At 36.8% G+C, this 17,998-nt stretch overlaps 1 protein-coding gene across 7 annotated transcripts in view; it reads left to right on the forward strand.

Moving 5' to 3' along the window:
• Positions 1-17,998, forward strand: part of RIMBP2 (RIMS binding protein 2) — a 494,357-nt gene that overhangs the window by 14,386 nt on the left and 461,973 nt on the right. For all 7 annotated transcript variants that reach the window (XM_051972604.1, XM_051972603.1, XM_051972606.1 and 4 more), the window contains exons 2-4: positions 3,147-3,269; positions 14,734-14,876; positions 15,187-15,315. In XM_051972604.1, coding sequence (XP_051828564.1) covers positions 14,847-14,876; positions 15,187-15,315 — 159 coding nt within the window. In that variant the 5' untranslated portion in view covers positions 3,147-3,269; positions 14,734-14,846. The remainder of the gene's footprint in view (positions 1-3,146; positions 3,270-14,733; positions 14,877-15,186; positions 15,316-17,998) is intronic.

The following is a 17,998-nucleotide window of genomic DNA, read 5'->3' on the forward strand; positions in this document are numbered from 1 at the left end:
TTTTTTCCTTTTGCTTTGATATTTCTCTCCCAAAATGATTCATAAAGCAATGTGTGTTGAAACTAAATAAATAATTAAATTTAAAACGTGGTTACATAAAATATGTAACCACGTTTTAAATTTAATTATTTAATTTTTTTAAAAAAAGAAATAAGCATGATTAACCAAAACAAATTCTTACACTGGCTAAATCTGAAGTTGTATGTTTCATTCTGCATATTAATCCATCACTCCTCTGTCAAGATGTGGGCAACATGTTTCATTGTCAGTCCTCTGGAATCATGGTTGATCATCGTGTTGATCAGAGGTTTTAAGCACTTTAAAATTTTTTATCGTTACTTTTTGTTGTTATTTTATAAATTGTTCTCATGGTTTTATTCACTTCACTCTGTATCACTTCATAGAAAGCTCAGGTAGCTCTGCTACCAGAGGACTTTTCATTCTAGTAAGAGACAGCATATCCATAAACACGTGCATATATTGTGAGAAATAATTCCATTGGACTTGGGAAAGGTGAAGTAAAAAGTCTTTAATTACACAGCTGCAGAGGTAGGTATCCTACAGAATAGGAAACCTTGGAATCAATACATTTCCTTTTTTTTTTATACTGGAAACACACGTCCCTCCCTGATACCCCATTGACTATCACAGAGGTCACAACACATCTGGAGCATGTAATCCCCCCATGTGAGTGTGAATCTCTACCCCAATTACATCATTATTTCTCCCTGGATGTTCACCTTATTTGTACATAGTTTAGTCCTTCTCCTGATTCCCTATTGACTAAGTACTATAAAAGTTATGGCCTATCTGAAGAGTTTAATTCCCCTAGTTGAGTCAAAGTCTTCTCCTCTGATCATATCACCACACCTTCTTCCAAATACCCACTTCTAATTATATTTTACAATGTGTTTCAGTGTGTTCTATTATTTTAAATCCCCACCCTGATTACATTTTCCTTTATTAGTTTTGTTATTTGTCCTAGCTTCTCTTTCTTGGGTTTCAATTTTATTTTCTAACTTAAGTTTGATTCATTTCTCTAATCTAATTTTTGTAATTCTGTGAAAACCAAATTCCCATCCAATTCTCACATATTTGATGCATGTGCAGAGAAGCACATAGATTACCTTGGAGGGAAAGGCTCTGACAGTTAGGGGTGGAGGGTACCTGGAAAAGTTTTCTATGGAAGGTGTTATTAAACTTAAAGTGTTGTTTTGGTTTTTTTTTTGCAACATGGTTAATAAGAAATGTGTTTTGCATGACTTCACATATATAATGAGTATCATATTGCTTGCCTTGTTAATGCATGGAGGAAGGACCTGAGGGAGTTAGAGAATTTGGATAACAAATGTTTAAAAAAAACCCCCCAACAACCTTAAAGTGTTATGGAAATTTAAGTTATTTTTTTCCCATCCTATGGACAGCATATCCCAAAAGTCTTAGGGTAGCTTTAAACTATTAAATAGTTTTATTATTAAATCTTTGTTAAAGCTTAAAGCAAGCTATTAAAGCATCAAGTTTCTCTAGACTTTGGGGATACTATATACAGACATGTGCAGCATCATCAGAAGAATACTGAATGTTAAAAAACTTTGGGTCTCATTCAGAAATATGTTACATACCTCACTTTATTTGAGTTTCATAACAACCTGAGGATCTGGAACCTATAGATATTATTATTCCCATTTTCCTGATAGGAAGACTGAGTTTTAGTGACTTTCCCCTGATCCCCAATCAGAGTTGGGGCATAAACTTTGGACATCTCATGTCCAAATGGATAGTAGATATCCATTCACCATCTACTATGACTTTGCCTCTTAAGCCTTGGGGTCAAATGAAACTTCTTGGTAAACACAGGGTGAAATGCAGTGACTTTTCTCCATATGGCCAACAACTCTAGATTAAGACTCTCATTATTCCTTATTTGGAATTACTCTCCAAATCAGTTTTCATGATTCCAGTCTCCTCTGTGTGTGTGTAAGAGAGACAGAGACAGAGAGAGAGGCAGAAAGATAGACAGACAGAAAGACAGAGACAGAAAGACAAAGAGAGAGACAGAGAGAAAGAAAGACAGGCAGAAAGACAGAGACAGAGAGAAAAAAGAGAGAGAGAGAGAAACAGACAAAGACAGAGAAAGAGAGAGACAGAATATTTTTGGGTAAAGAAGCAATGGTGTCAGATATAGGTTTTACAAATATAATTTTAGCAGCTGTTTGGAAGTTGAATTAGAAGAGAGTGAAATTATGAAAAATGATTTGGAGGCTATTTCCAGGAAAGGAATCATGAGGGTCTTAACAGAGTTATTGGCCATATGGAGAGAATAGGCCAGATGATGTTATGTTATGGAGATAAAATTAATATGACCTGATAATTCATTGAATGTAAGGGGGGAGGATGTGGAAAAGGGAAGAGTCAATGTGGAAATAGGGAAGTTTGGAGGAGCAATGAATTTAAAGGGGGAAAATAATGAATTCCACTTTTAGTTTGAGATTGCTGATGAGACCATAATGATGGAGATGTGAAGATTAAGGCTAGATTGATATAATTACATTCATTCATTCATTCATCATCCATCTATTCATTCATTCACACATTCATTATTCATTCATTCATTGTGCTTTTAATGTTCCCTCTCAGATATCCACCTAACTCACACTTGAAGATTAATTTCCAAGGGTAAAAGAGTACCCGAGTTTCAGGGTACTGTGTAGGTCCATATTCCTCATACTATAACTCATGAGCCTCTACTGGTGCATTTACCTTTGGTAGTGAGCCAGTTGATACAATTAACTAAAGACAAAAGCATTTACTATTATGGCACACTAAGAACAGAAAACCATTATTACTCAAAAATCACACTGACAGAATTACATATAGCATTAAGAGGAAGAGTGAGTACACATGTAGCGTATACTGGGAAAAGGATATATGCATTGAGACATTTCTTGTCTTATGCACAGTCTCCTTCAAATAAAATTGAGTTGGCTCAGAAAGTTTGTGCCTCCTACACTCATTCCAGAGGAGCAAATAGGGCTGGTGAAGAGCCACAGTTTCCTGGATTTTTCCCCACTTCAGCTTTCCATCCTGATCCTTTTATCTTATTTCAGAAGAGATTGAATGAGTTTTGAATTTGAATTCTCTTACAGGGAGTGGTTAGGGATGACCATCCTAATGGCTGCATTAGTACCTCTGGGGAATATAGCCTGCACTTCAAGTCCACGAAGGGGAAGGAGATCCATAACCAATCTCAAGAAGACTCTGGAAAGCTGGTGAGTGAAGTTGATGTGGTTATTAGAACGTAGAACTTAGAGTTAATGAGAAACATAAGGGTTATTTGGTCCATTTTACAATGGGGGACACTGAAACCCAGAGAGCAGAATGGTTATACTGGCTAGCACTTTAAGGTTTGCATAGAACTTTACAAATTTTTCTCTTATCATCATAATCATGAGAGGGAGATATTGTTCTGATTTTATAGATGAGAAAACGGAATCAGGCTTCTTGTCCAGAGTCACAAAGGTCCCATAACGTGGGAATCAAATCCAGGATCTCTGATTGCAGATTCTATGTTTTCAGCCTATGCCTTAACCTACGAGTAAGAATTCCACAGTTTCATCATCACTGTGGTGGGCTGGTCCTATCAAACAAAATAAATTGTGGGTTTTGACCTGCTGAAGGGAGAAGGGAAAGAGAATAGAGGCAAAAGCCTTGAGTTTTATTCCTGATAACTACTGAGTGCTCAAGTGGATGGTCAGATCCAAATTAGTTATAAGGAAGACTGTCTTAGGCAGTGAGAGTCTTTAAATATTAGCCTGAATTTCCATTGGAGCTAATGACAGTTTTAATACAGATTGGCTACTAGTTTCTGATAATGGAGTTTTCACAAACCTGAGATAGACGTGGTAGCCATCTCCACTTACCCTTGGCTTAGGTACAATCCTGCCTCTGGAGGTAGAGGATTGGACTAAATGACATTTTAGAAACTTCAGAGGCTCTGTCTTATGTTTAGGATACACTCCATCTTTACCTCTGCTTTTTAAAAAAGTTAATTTAAAAAATTAACTACCCTTTCTCCCCTCTCCATTCTGCCCTTGCCATTAAAAGAAAGGAAGGAAAAAGAAAAAAAAATCCTTGAAATAACAATAATAATAGCTAGCTTTTATATAGCAGTTTAAGATTTACAAAATAATTTAAGTATGTTATCTCATTTTATCCTTATGATAACCCTGTGAAATAGGTGCTTATTACTATCTCCATTTTAGAGATGAGAAAACTGATGCTAAGAAGGTTTTTAATTTAAATTTTTTTACAATTAAATTTTATTTTATTTTCCAAGAACAGCCTTTCACTTCCTCTGATTTCTCTACTCTGACCACAAAACTGAGAAAGTTAGGGAAAACAAACCTATTACACACATGTATAATACCTTAAAAACAAAATTTCACATTGGCCATATCCTAAAAATATTTATCTCATTTGCTCTCTAACAGGAGATGAGTAGCACGTTTTATCATTAGTTCTCTGGTATACTGTTTGATTATTATACTAGTAAAAGTTTAGCACAATAGTTTTCCATCACATTTCTGTATTATAACTTGTTCTTCCATTCCTCAGTTTATGGGCACCCTCTCAAATTCCCATTCTTAGCCATCTCAAAAACAGCTACAAATGTTGTTCTACATCCTTACAATTTGTTTTGTTCAGATCTAATTCTTCCTTTAGGATTATCCTTCTCCCTCCAATTCTATCCCCCCTTTCTCCTTTCTTTCCTATTTTAATGTTGAATGAAATGTATTTCTGTACCTAACTGTATGTGTATGTATTCTCCCTTCTTTTGACTAATTCAGATGAGATTGAGTTTCAGATGTCAGTTGCTTCTCCTTACCCTTTACTTCTTATTTGTATAGCTATCTACTTATGCGCACTCATTTTGTGAGATTTTTTTCAGCAACCTTCTTCCCCACTCCCTTCTCCACAGTATTCTTTGTCCCCTCTCTTTCCATTCTTTTCTTAAGATCATCAAGACATAAAAGAATCACTCGTGGCCTTTTCTGATTGGGCCCCTTCTATGAATCATGATGGGTAGGGAACAGAGGGGATACATATATCACATACATATACATCCCCCTATTTAAATGTAAAGAGTTCATCTCTGTTCCTTTATATGTAATTCATTAATATCTACCTGTTTATATTTATTTTTACTCCTGTTTGTACTTAACGGTTTCCCCATAGCTCTAGTTTTTTCATCAGAAATGCTTAGAAATCCTCTATTTCATTAAAGATCCATTTCTCCCCTGTAGTATCATACTTAAATTTGCTGAGTATTCATGCCTATGAGCCCAAATCCTTTGCCAAATGGAAAGTCATAAACCAAGTTTTCTTCTCCTTTAAAGTGATGGTTGCTAAATCCTGTGTGATCTTGTTGAATACTTGAATTATTTCTTTTTTTTATTATAGCTTTTTATTTACAAGTTATAGGCATGGGTAATTTTACAGTATTGACAATTGCCAAACCTTTTGTTCCAATTTTTCCCTTCCTTTCCCCCATCCCCTCCCCCAGATGGCAGGTTGACCAATACATGTTAAATATGGTAAAGTATAAATTAAATACAATATATGTATGCATGTTCAAATAGTTATTTTGCTGTACAAAAAGAATCAGACTTTGAAATATTATACAATTAGCCTGTGAAGAAAATCAAAAGTGCAGGCAGACAAAAATACAGGGATTGGGAATTCTAGTCATCTCCCAGAGTTCTTTTGCTGGGTGTAGCTGGTTCATTTCATTACTGCTCTATTGGAACTGATTTGGTTCATCTCATTGTTGAAGATGGCCAGGTCCATCAGAATTGATCATCATATAATATTGTTATTGAAGTATATAATGATCTGCTGGTCCTGCTCATTTCACTTAGCATCAGTTCATGTAAGTCTTGCCAGTCCTCTCTTTATTCATCCTGCTGGTCATTTCTTACAGAACAATAATATTCCATAATATTCATATACCACAATTTATTCAGCCATTCTCCAATTGATGGGCATACACTCAGTTTCCAGTTTCTGGCCACTACAAAGAGACCTGCCATAAACATTCTTGCACATACAGGTCCCTTTCCCTTCTTTAAGATTTCTTTGGGATATAAGCCCAGTAGTAACACTGCTGGATCAAAGGGTATGTACTTGAATTATTTTTTTCTGACTTCTTGAATATTTTTTATTTGCTGTAGAAACTTTAGAAATTATCTGCCAGTAATGGAATGGGTGGCTCCATTTTGCATTTGCTGCCCTGTCTGGTTTCAGCTCTATGGAGTACTCCCTTATTCTATCCCCTCACACTCTATTTTCCTTGTCTTCTTTTGTATGTTGTCTCCTTCAAGTAGTTGTAAGTTTTTTTCTTTTGATTAAGTGTATTCCTAGGACTTTGCATGGTTTCTACCACATAAAAGAATTTAATAAATATCTATTGGATTAGATTGACTGGCAAGAGAAATAGTGTTATCAAGAAGGAGCCACTTCTCTATGAGTGACAGAAAATGAAAGGAGTGATGAAGGATGTTAAAGATGAAATGAAGTGTGTTAATTATGGAGTAACTCTTTGAATCTTCTTTCTTATATTGGTTTTGAACTGAACTGGTTTCATGAAGTCAGAATACAGCAGACTACATCTCCTTCCTGAATACTGTCCCTCTCTTAAGGTAACTTAAAATCATTTCAGCTTTCCTAATTACTGTATACATGACTTATTCATCTTGAGCTTTCTGATGTCTATGATTCCCATACCATTTCTTAAATCAGATTTCCATTTAGCTGTTTTTCCCCATTTTGTACTTAGGAAGTTGATTTTTTGAACCTCAATGTAAGACTTTACATTTATATTTATTCAATTTCATCTTAGTTGATAAGGGCCCATGATACATTGAGATTAAAGAATCAATGATCTAAATCTGGGGTGGGGAAATCATGGGAGAGAGGAAAGGAATGAACATTTATACAATTCCAAGCTTCTGATTGTTTTATGAGTATTGTTTCATTTGATCATAGCAACAATCCTGTGCTGTTATTATTGCTATCATTAAGCCCATCTTATAGTTGAGTCAACTGAGACAGTGATTAAGTGAATTGTCTAGGGTTACACAAGTAGTAACTCTCTGAGGTTAAATGTGTACTCAGGTCTGACTGACTCGGGCCCAGTACTCTATCCATTGTGCTACCTGTTATCCTTCATTTTACAGATGAGGAAGTTCCAGATATCTTAAGTGATTTATCTAAGGTCATATATGCAAAGTGAGATTTTAAATTCATTACTTCTCTTTTCATAGCATAACATATACCTTTTTGAAATCTGATTCTGTCATCTAGTATACTAGTCATCCCTCCAACCACCATCTCTGACTTCCCTCTATGTGACCTGCACATTTGATAAGGATGCATTCTATGGCTTTATAAGAGTCATGGATAAAAATATGCAATAGTGTGGGATTATCCTGATGAATATGTTGAAAAGGACAATTGGTTGGTTGTTCTTTCAATCTACTTGATTGCCCAAGAAATTTACTCCAAATTACCCAAACTTCCCCCTCAGAAACCCTGCAGAAGAATTTCTGTTTCCTGAGAAGTGGGCATTTTAGCACAAGATGCTCCCACTTCCTGAGGGAACTCTCCAAGTTGTTGGGGATGTTCTTAATATGGGAAGATTTCTTCTTCCTAAAGATTTGGCCACATAGTCCACCCTGCTCTCTTGTTATCTTATTCTCTCTGAGCCTCAATTCCAAGTGAAGAAGTTTGACCACAAGTGAAGCCTTCTGGGGCCTCCCAGTGCTACTTCTGTAATCCTATAATCTGGGACCCACCTTGCATCTTTTCGGAGCTCAGTGGAAAGGCAAGGGTTGGGAGAAATGAAGAGAAGGAAAGGAGAGAGACAGGAAGGAAATGGCGTGTTTGCAATCAGTCTATTTAGTCAAACCAGCTGTTTTTAACTAAGATTAAATGTTATATAAAGACAGGGAACAGCTGTTGGTTGACAGTAAAAGCAGGTGGGGGTGGAAGTGGGGAGCAGTACGTGGAAAAGAAGCTTCCCTTTCTGAGCTGTGAATGTCCCTAGAAAAGGATGATAGTTTTATTAAATTGAAGAAGAAGATGGTGAGAGGGACTTTCTAATTTATTCCAAATTCCTTCATTTACATGGGAGGAAACTGAGTTCTATAAGATCTGGGATCAGATGCATCTTCTCCTCACTTATTGAATCTAACTTTAATTCCTCTTGCTCATCTCAAAATTAGGGCCAGATAGAGGGACTGACTCTGTGATGCCCAGATGAGGAAACTTCCCTTATCAAAGCTGTTTGGCATCTTTGCTGCAATTTATAATTATAGAAAATTGCCTTAGAAAGCAGAGGGATGTCATAAGGGCAGTATGTTACTACAGGTACTTTACTACAGGTTTCCCTGGACTACAAAGCCCACTCTGCATCCTTTGTATCACCTCTGGTTTCAACATAATGAAAGCACTTAAAAAACAAACAATTATGTTTAAGCCCTTTTACTTTCTTTAAAATTTATTTTAATTTAAATGATTAACAAGTATTTATTTTCTCTCTTTTCCTCCTCTTCCTGAGAAAAATAGAGCAAAATCCTTATAAATAAATAAATATAGTCAAGGAAAAGAAATTCCTCCACGGTCCATAACCAAAATTGTGTCTCAGTCTGCATCCAGAATTCATCACATTTTCTTGTGAGGAGCAAGATCACATTATTTCTCCTCAGTCCCCTCCAATCACCATTGATTATCATGCTGATCAGACTTAAAACTTTCAAAATCATTCACTTTTATGATATTTATAAATTGCTTTCCTAATTCTGATTGCTTCATTCACCACCAGTTCATGTAGTATTCTCAGATTTATCTGAAATCATTCTCTTCATTTTTTAAAAGAGTTTTATTTTTCCAGATACATTCAAAGATAGTTTTCAACATTTACTCAGCAAAACCTTGTGTTCCAAATTTCTCTCTCTCTCTCTCTCTCTCTCTCTCTCTCTCTCTCTCTCTCTCTCTCTCTCTCCTTCTCTCCCCCTCCACCACACTCCCCCAAAATTAGCAATTAGCTATTCATTAGCAATTAATAGCAAGCAATTAGATATAGGTTAATCGCATATATTTATGTGCAGTTCTAAACATTTCCATATTTGTCATGCTGGGAAAGAAAAATCAGATCAAAAGTAAAAAAAAAAAAAAAAAAACACAAGCAAACGACAAAAAGGTAAAATACTAGGCTTTGATCCATTTTCAGTCTACATAGTTGTCTCTAAGTGTGGATGGTACTTTTCATCACAGATCTTTTGGAATTGCTTTGAATTGGAGTTACAATTAGGATTGTACAGGACTTAGGAGCAGCCACAGTAAAAGCAGCAATTGACAATAAAAAGAACTAGGCCTGTAGCCAAAAAATATCATATTCAGCAAAATTATCTATATATTGAACAAGAAAAAAATGGACATTCAACAAACTTGCAGATTTTCAGGATTTTCTATCAACCAAAATGAACTTAATAGAAAATTTAATATATGAGCCAATAGCAAAAATCAATTTCAAGGAACTCAGAATGGACAAAATTTTTTTTTACATGGGAAATGTGTACCATATGTTTAAGATTGGCATCTACAATACAGCAGCTCAAAGGAAAGAGTGGGGCAGAATTAACGTAAAAATAGTAATTATGTCCTACAAATGAGGTGCAGAGGAAGAATAGACACAGAGATTTTAGAGGGGGAGGAAGGCTCGTAGTTCTGAAAATCTACTCATATTGGGAATGGGTGCAATAGGCAACATGAAGGGTACCATGAAGGGTATAACGCCCTTGAAAATCTGGATGGGTAGTTGAAGAAGTAAAGGGTGAAGAAAGAAGACCAGGGAGGGATCCACTGGAGGGAGTTAAGGAGCAGAATCAAAGCAGAGTCAGCAGGGATAGGAAAAAATGTGTATATGTGTGGAGATATGTTTGGGGATGTATCTATCTACATAAATATATCCTTTCTTAACTATAACTTGCTTGGAATGGCTTGAGGATGAAAGGGGGAAAAAGAAAAAAGTAAAAAAGGTGTGAAATTGGCCTGAATCACCACATAGAGAGCAAAGTCCATCACAGTTGATCATCACATAATCTTGTTATTGTGTACAATGTTCTCTTGGTTCTGCTCACTTCACTTAGCAACAGTTCATGTGATTCTCTCCAGATCTTTCTGAAATCAGCCTGCTCATCATTTTTTTATTTTTTATTTTAGTTTTTTTCAATAATAACTTTTTATTTTCAAAATTCATGAGAAGATACAATATGATTTCAAACATTCAAAACCTTGTGTTCTAAATTTTTCTCCCTTCCTTATCCTATCCTCCTCCTCTACACAGCAAGTAATCCAATATATGTTAAATTTGCAATTTTTCTATATATATTTCCACAATTATGCTGCACAAGAGAGATCAGATCAAAAAGGGAAAAAAATGAGAAAGGAAAAAAACCAGGCAAACAGCAACAAAAGAAAGTGAAAATACTATGTGGTGATCCATAATCAGTTCCCATAGTTCTCTGTCTGGATGTAGATGGCTCTTTCTATCACAAATCCATGGAAATGGGTCTGAATCAATCTCCCTGTTGAAAAGAGCCATGTACACTACAATTGATCATCACACAATATTATTGTTGCTGTGTACAATGTATTGCTGGTTCTGCTTGTTTCGCTCAGCATCAGTTCATATAAATCTCTCCAGGCCCTTCTGAAATCTCCTTACTCATCATTTCTTATAGAACAATAATATTCCATAATATCCATATACCATAACTTATTCAGCCATTCTCCAACTGATGGGCATCCACTCAGTCTCCAGTTTCTTGCCACTACAAAAAGGGTTCCACAAACATTTTCGCACATATGGGACCCTTTCCCTCCTTTAAGATCTCTTTGGGATACAGGCCCATTAGAGATACTGCTGGATCAAAGGGTATACACAGTTTGATAGCCCTTTGGGCATAGTTCCAAATTGCTCTCCACAATGGTCGGATCATCTCTTCTTCATTTCTTATGACATAATAGTATTCTATTACATTAATATGCCATTCATTCATCAATTTCCCACCTTGACAGGAGTCTCTTTGACAGTCTCCCTTAGCTTCCAGGTCTAACATAAATATATAAATATTTTTGTACATATAACACCTTTTCTTATTCTTTTTTGAACTCTACAAGTTTCTCTCCCAACATGATTCATAAAGCAATGTGTATTAAAATGAATAACATGGAAAAATAAATAAATAAAACTGGCCAAACTGAAAAAGAATTCTCTCTGCCTCATACTCTCTTCTGTGATCTCTATCCTGGAGAAAGATGGGGATCCCAGTTAACCCACAGCACAAGCACTTTGTACTGATTCAGGAACAGGAGAAGAACTTATAGTGGTTAAAGGATATGTGCAGTTTGGTAATTTTTTGGGACTTAGCTCCCAATTTTTCTCTAGAATGTCTATTCAAGTTAACAACTTCACCCAAAGTGAATTAATGTGCTGGTTTTCCTGATGCCAGTCTAACATTTGTCATTTTCTTTTTTTTTCACCTTTGCCAATCTGATTTTTAAAAAGAAATTTTAAAAACTGATAAGTGTAACATTGGCTAGCCTGGCCTCCGTTGTGTGAAGGCCAGGTGTGTTAAATTATTGCCCTTTCCCTAAGGTTTTCCAGTACCTTAAAGTGAGTGAGAGAGTATCTAGGCTCTTCACCAGCGACTCCAACTCCCAATATGGTGTCCCCCCAGTTGTTGGGGTTGATTTCCAGAACCCAAGTTTCATTTAACCATTAACAATCAGATTAGATTTTATGAAGAAATATTTATCCAAAGACAAAAACACAAATATACAAACTTACTTCTCTAACACAGGCAAGCATAATCTTCTTTCCCTTTTATACTGTTTTAGTGTCTAGGAAGAGTAAAGGGAATTGGATTCAGAGTTTTGGCTCAATTCTAAAAGAGCAGCTTTATCACATTTTAAACAGAAATTAATCCCCGAGAGATAAATGCTGACTTAGAAAACCACAAATTAACATTATCTGTGTTTTATTGTATTTTCATTTCTTCTGTTAAATAGTTCTCAACTATACTTTTTTTTTGTCCCTGCTCAAAGGTGTGTCTACTAGTTTTCTGACTTTTCCTGCCTGCCTGATTAGCTCCACCACCTCTCCTGGAATCCTGTCTCCAAGGTCAACATAGCTCAAATTTGGGTGGGGAGCTCATTGCAGATGAAGACAAATGAAACAGAATAGAAACCAACACTCTCCTGGGCTCAATTTTTGGAGCTGGAATAAAAGAGAAAGAGCAGGGGGAGGGAGCCTTCCCGTTATTGAATCAGTTCAAGGTACTTGTGTGGTAGATTAACTGGGATCCCCACCTTCTGCCCAGGATAGAGATCACAGAAGAGAATATGAGGCAGAGAGTTTCTTTCTCAATTTGGCCAGTTTTATTTATTAATTTTTTCACTTTATTTGTTTTTAATACATATTGCTTTATGAGTCATGTTGGGAGAGAAAAATCAGAGCAAAAGGGAAAAATTATGAGAGATTAAAAAAAAGCAGATAAAAGAAGTGAACATAGCATGTGTTGATTTAATTCAGTTTCCTTAGTTTTTTTTCCCTCTAGATGCAGATGGCATTTTCTGTCCAAAGTCTATTGGGATTGCTTTGGATCACTGAACTGCTGAGAAAAACCAAGGCTTTCATAGTTGATCATCGCACATCCTTGCTGTTATTGTGTACAACATATTTCTAGTTCTGCTTGTTTTCTAGGCCTTTCTAAAATCATCTCATTCATCGTTTTTTATAGAACAAAATATTTCATTACTTTCATATATCACAACTTGTTCAGCCATTCCCCACTTTTCCAATTCTTTGCTACCACAAAAAGGGCTGCTACAAACATTTTTGCACATGTGAGTCCCTTCACCTTCTTTAAGATCTTTTTGGAATATAGGCCCGATAGAGATAATGCTGGATCAAAGGGAATGCACAGCATTGCCCTTTGGGCATAGTTCCAGATTGATCTCCAGAATGGTTGGATCATTTTACAGCTCCACCAACAATGCATCAGTGTCCCAGTTTTCTCACATCTCCTCCAACATTTATCATTTTCTTTTTTTGTCATCTTAGAGCCATAGTGGATAGGCGTCCATTTAGGCAGCCAATCAAAGGAGACTGAATTGACCTAGCCGCTAATAATGGCTCCATTCAGGAAACCTATGCTGCCCAGGACAAGCTTACTTAGAGATGTTATCATTTTAGGTGAATTGAGCATACCCCAAAGTTCCTATTACAAAAAGAAACTGAGGGAAAGAAAGATTAAGTTCAATGCAAGAAAAATTCCCTTGGGGCAGTAAAGTTGCCCAGTGAATAGAGCACAGAGTCTGAAATTAGGAAGACCTAAGTTCAAATTCAGCTTGACACTTACTGGCAATGTGACTGACAACTTGCTTAATCTTAGTTTCCCCATCTGTAAAATGGAGATAATAACAGCACCTGCCTTGTAACAGGAGCAGTGCTTAGCACATTGTCTGATACATAGTAGGGACTATGCAGATTATTCTTTCCCCTTTGCCTCAGTTTCCTCCTCTATAAAATGAGCTGGGAGAAGGAGATGGCAAACTACTCCGTTATCTTTGCCACAAAAAACCTAAATGGGGTCTTGAAGAATCAACATGATTAAACAACAAAAAATTTAGGTGAGAAAAAAATGACTTTTCCAGGATTATGAAACTTGGGAAGCATCAGGTATGGTTTCAAACCTGACAGCAGGTCCATCACACTGCTCTTATTCACTAAAGACCTCAGTCTTTTTTATATGGAGCAATGACCACATCACATCTTACCTTGATTTGCCATCAGAATGAGAACTACAGATCTGAAAAAAATCTGAAAGCTAAATTGGGTTATATGAGAGAGAGCACCTCTCCCCTCAGTAAGAGTCTTTAAGAATGATTATTTGTCAGGTTTATTACTGAGAGGATTTTTGTTCAGGAATGAATGGGATTAGATGGTCTCTGGGATCCCTCTGAGGTCACAAGGGATTTCTGAAGGTCTGGGTTTTAGCCAGGAGTGCTGCTGCTTGCCAGTAAGTCCAGGACATCCCGAGGATTGAGGCTAGTAGATCTGTTGAGCTTGAAAGGTCTGAGGTGAAGGAAGGCTAAAGCCTTTGGGTATTTGCACCAAATTTGGTACCACTCTGGTGAACCCTTAGGAGCAAGGGCCCTTCCAGGTTGTCAAAAGAGAGGGCAAAAAAGCCCATATTGGAAAACCAGTGTAGATTAAAGTTCTAGTGTCAACTGACATTGGGATTGGACCTGTGAATGACCACTTTGTTTTTAGCCTGGGCAAGATAAGCAAACCTAGTTTCATACCCCAAACCAACCCCAAACAAAAGAAACTCATAGTTTCAGGCCATGTTGATTGATTGATTGATTGATTGATGATGATGAAAACAAATTTAAATTCTTTGGGCACAGGCATTGTGTTATTTTTGTCTTTGTATCTTCAGCACCTTGGATAGTGCTTGGAACATAGTAGGTGCTTAATAAGTGCTTGTTGATTGATCAATGTAATGTTTGAAGATTTATTAAAACATATTATATATGTTATTTCATTTGATTCCCATGAAGATTCTTAAAGTGGGTTCTACAGGTAATATTATCCCCATTTTACAGGTGACAACATTGAGGAGAGCTATATAGTGACTTGCCCAGGATCACACACCTAGTAAATGCCAGAAGTAGAGTGTGAATTCAGTTCTACCTGTCCAATGCCATAGCTCCTGGATATGAACTGGACTCATGATTTCATTTTCCAGGTGAGGAAGCTCCGTCAATCGACACTGGTCATTAATTTCACAACAATTAATAGCGTCAGAGTTGCTCAGATTACTGAAAAGTTAAGGAACTTGTCTGAGATTATAAAGCTAATATGTGTGATAAACAGAACCCAAATCCAGATATATTTGATCAACTCTTTCCATTAGTTCACCTTGCCTCTCATTGCTACACCACATAAAATGATAAGCTGATAGAGGAATTGTTGGAATTTATCCTTGCATTCTCTATAGCACCCAAATCCTGGGTTCGTGAATTCAGAAGCTTCACTCTGCACAATATCTTTTGCAGGCAAAAGCAGTCAACAGTGACCAGCTGGTGACAAGAAATACTGTGGGGAGACATCCACTGAGAGGAGGACGAACAGACCGGATCATCCCTCCAGTCAGAATGGGTCCTGCATCTGTTGGGAAGAGTAAGGTATGGACAATAGCAAAATCATGTGTATCCCAAAATCTTTATCAAATTAGTTAAATATAATAAAATAGTTGAATACGTTAAATATTAAATTATCAAATAGTTGAACTCAATAAGTCTTTGTTATACATATGCCAGTCACTGTTCTAGATGTTGTTTTTTTGTACACCTAACAAATTAGAACAAAAATTAATTCTTTACCTTGCTGGGCTTACAATCTCCCTGAGGGATAATGGTGGTGATTAGGGAAAGTCCCAGAGTCCCAGAATCATGGAATTTCAGAATTACAAGGAAGCTAAGTGTCAGACAACCTCCTTGTTGTTGTTTAGCCTCCATCTGACTCTTTATGATCCATTTGGGATTTTCTTGGCAAAGAAAGGTATTAGAGTGTTTTGCCATTTCTTTCTTCAGCTCACTATAAGATGAGGAAGTGAAGCAAACAGGGTTAAGTGACTTGCTCAGAGTCACCCAGCTAGAAAGTGTCTGAGGCCAGATTTGAACTCGTGAAGCACTTTATCCACTTTGTCACTTAGCTGACATCTAGTCTCAGTGATAACTGAAAAAATATCTTTACTATGATACAATATTAAGAGGTCATCTAGGCTTTTCTTGAACAATCTCTGATGAATGGAAGCCAGTAATTTCCCAGAGAGGCTCATTTCTCTTTTGAGTAGCTCTAACTGTTCATGAACATTGACTCCACAATTATATATAGTGGTTCTTTCATTTATGATGCTGTTCATTTGAGGCAGATAACAATGGTACAATGGACCATTAGGCTGGGAATCAGGAACATTTATTTTCATGAGTCAAATCCCGCTGCAGACACTCACTAGCTGTGGCAAGTGAGGCAGTTGGTACCCTCATTCTAATGGGAAAAGAGTGAATACAGGAGAATTGGAAGGGGAAGAATAGGATGGTATGATGTGGAGTGGGCAGGAATTGGGATGGAGGCCGGTGTTCCAGTTTGATAAAGCAAAAGAAAGCTGAGAGATACAGGAGAAGTGTTCAGGATGCAGGATGGGAGGGGATGATTTGAGTGGAGGCAGTCTATTTAATTGCCTTGAAATACAGTAAAATTAAGTAAATGCCTATCAATTGGGGAATGACTGAATAAGTTATAGCATATGAATGCTAAGGAATATAATTGTTCTATAAGAAAAGATCAGCAGATTGATTTCAGAAAAGCCTGGAAAGACTTACATGACTGGATGCTGAGTCAAGTGATCAGAACCAGTATACAGCAACAGCAAGATTACATGATGATCAACTCTGATGGGCTTGGCTCTCTTCAACAATGAGGTGATTCAAGGTGATTGCTATGGACTTGTGATGGGAAGAACCATCTGCATCCAGAGAAAGAACTATGGAGACTGAATGTGGATCAAAGCATAGTATTTTCACTTTCTTTTGGTTGTTGTTATTTGCTTGTTTTTTTTTTCTTTCTTGTGTTTTTTTCCCCCTTTTGATCTGATTTTTCTTTCACAGTGTGAAAAATATGGAAATATGTTTAGAAGAATTATGCATATTTAATCTATTTTGGATGATTTACTGTCTTGAGGAAGGGGTAGAAAGAGGAAGAGAGAAAAATTTGAAATGCAAGGTGTTGAAGAGATGGCTGTTGAAAATTATTTTTGCAAGGATTTGGAAAAAATAAAATGCTATTAAAATAAATAGAGCCAGTAATAGAGGCCTTGGCAAGATAAGGCAAAAACTGACAGAAGTTATTGGTGAAGAAGTCTGAATAGATATATTACTGGAGCAATCTGGGAATAGGAGTATTGTTAATAATAATGATGACTAGCATTTATGTCATGCTTTCTGTATTCCAGGCACTATATGAAATACTTTACAATAATTATTTCTTCAGTCCTTACAACAAACTCAGACACTGGTGTTATTCCCACTTTACAGATGAGGAAACTGAGTTTAAGTGACTTGCCCATTGGTCATACTGCTTTTAAGTGTCTAAGGTAAAATTTGAACTCAGGACCTCCTGACTCCAGGGAATGTGCTCTATCAATAATACTACCTAACTACCCCAGGTCTCCGTTGAAGAAAGGGTGTGTGTGTGTGTGTGTATGGGGATGGAGTCAGGGAGTAGGGTCTTTAGGCAACAAAAATCTCTCAAATCATTTAGGTTTGTCCTGTCCCATACCAAATCAGGACCATGGAACAGATCATGGATTAGAGGGACATCAGTACTCTATTTAATTCAACAGATAATTATTAAATCTAGAATAAATCTGATTAAATCCATTATGTACTAGGACAATACATTATTCTAGCAAATGCCCTTAGATATAGCGTACTTTCCTCAGGCTGGGGAAAGATGGTCTGCTCTTTGATTTCTGTAGTCCACAGATGTGAAAAAAAGACTCATTTGTGACTGTTTCACTTTCTCCGTCCTTGCCTGGGTCTTTGAGCAAGGAGACAGATCAATAGTAGCTACCTTCAGCCATCATGGAGATAATGAGGGGGGACTAGGGCTTTCAACCAGCTAGGGTTTACATAAGCTGCAGAAAGCCACTGAAAAAGACCAGTAAGTGTTTAATTGTCTGGCAGTCGCTGAATTCGCCTGAGTCTGAGGGCACTCAAGGAGGGGGTGAAGACTTCTCACCGTTTACTTACTATCCCACTGCTTAGTGGCAGCTCATCTCTTAAATATTCATGGGCCATTTTAAGC

The sequence above is a fragment of the Antechinus flavipes genome, chromosome 1 (genome assembly GCF_016432865.1).
Source record: "Antechinus flavipes isolate AdamAnt ecotype Samford, QLD, Australia chromosome 1, AdamAnt_v2, whole genome shotgun sequence".
Taxonomy (NCBI): domain Eukaryota; kingdom Metazoa; phylum Chordata; class Mammalia; order Dasyuromorphia; family Dasyuridae; genus Antechinus; species Antechinus flavipes.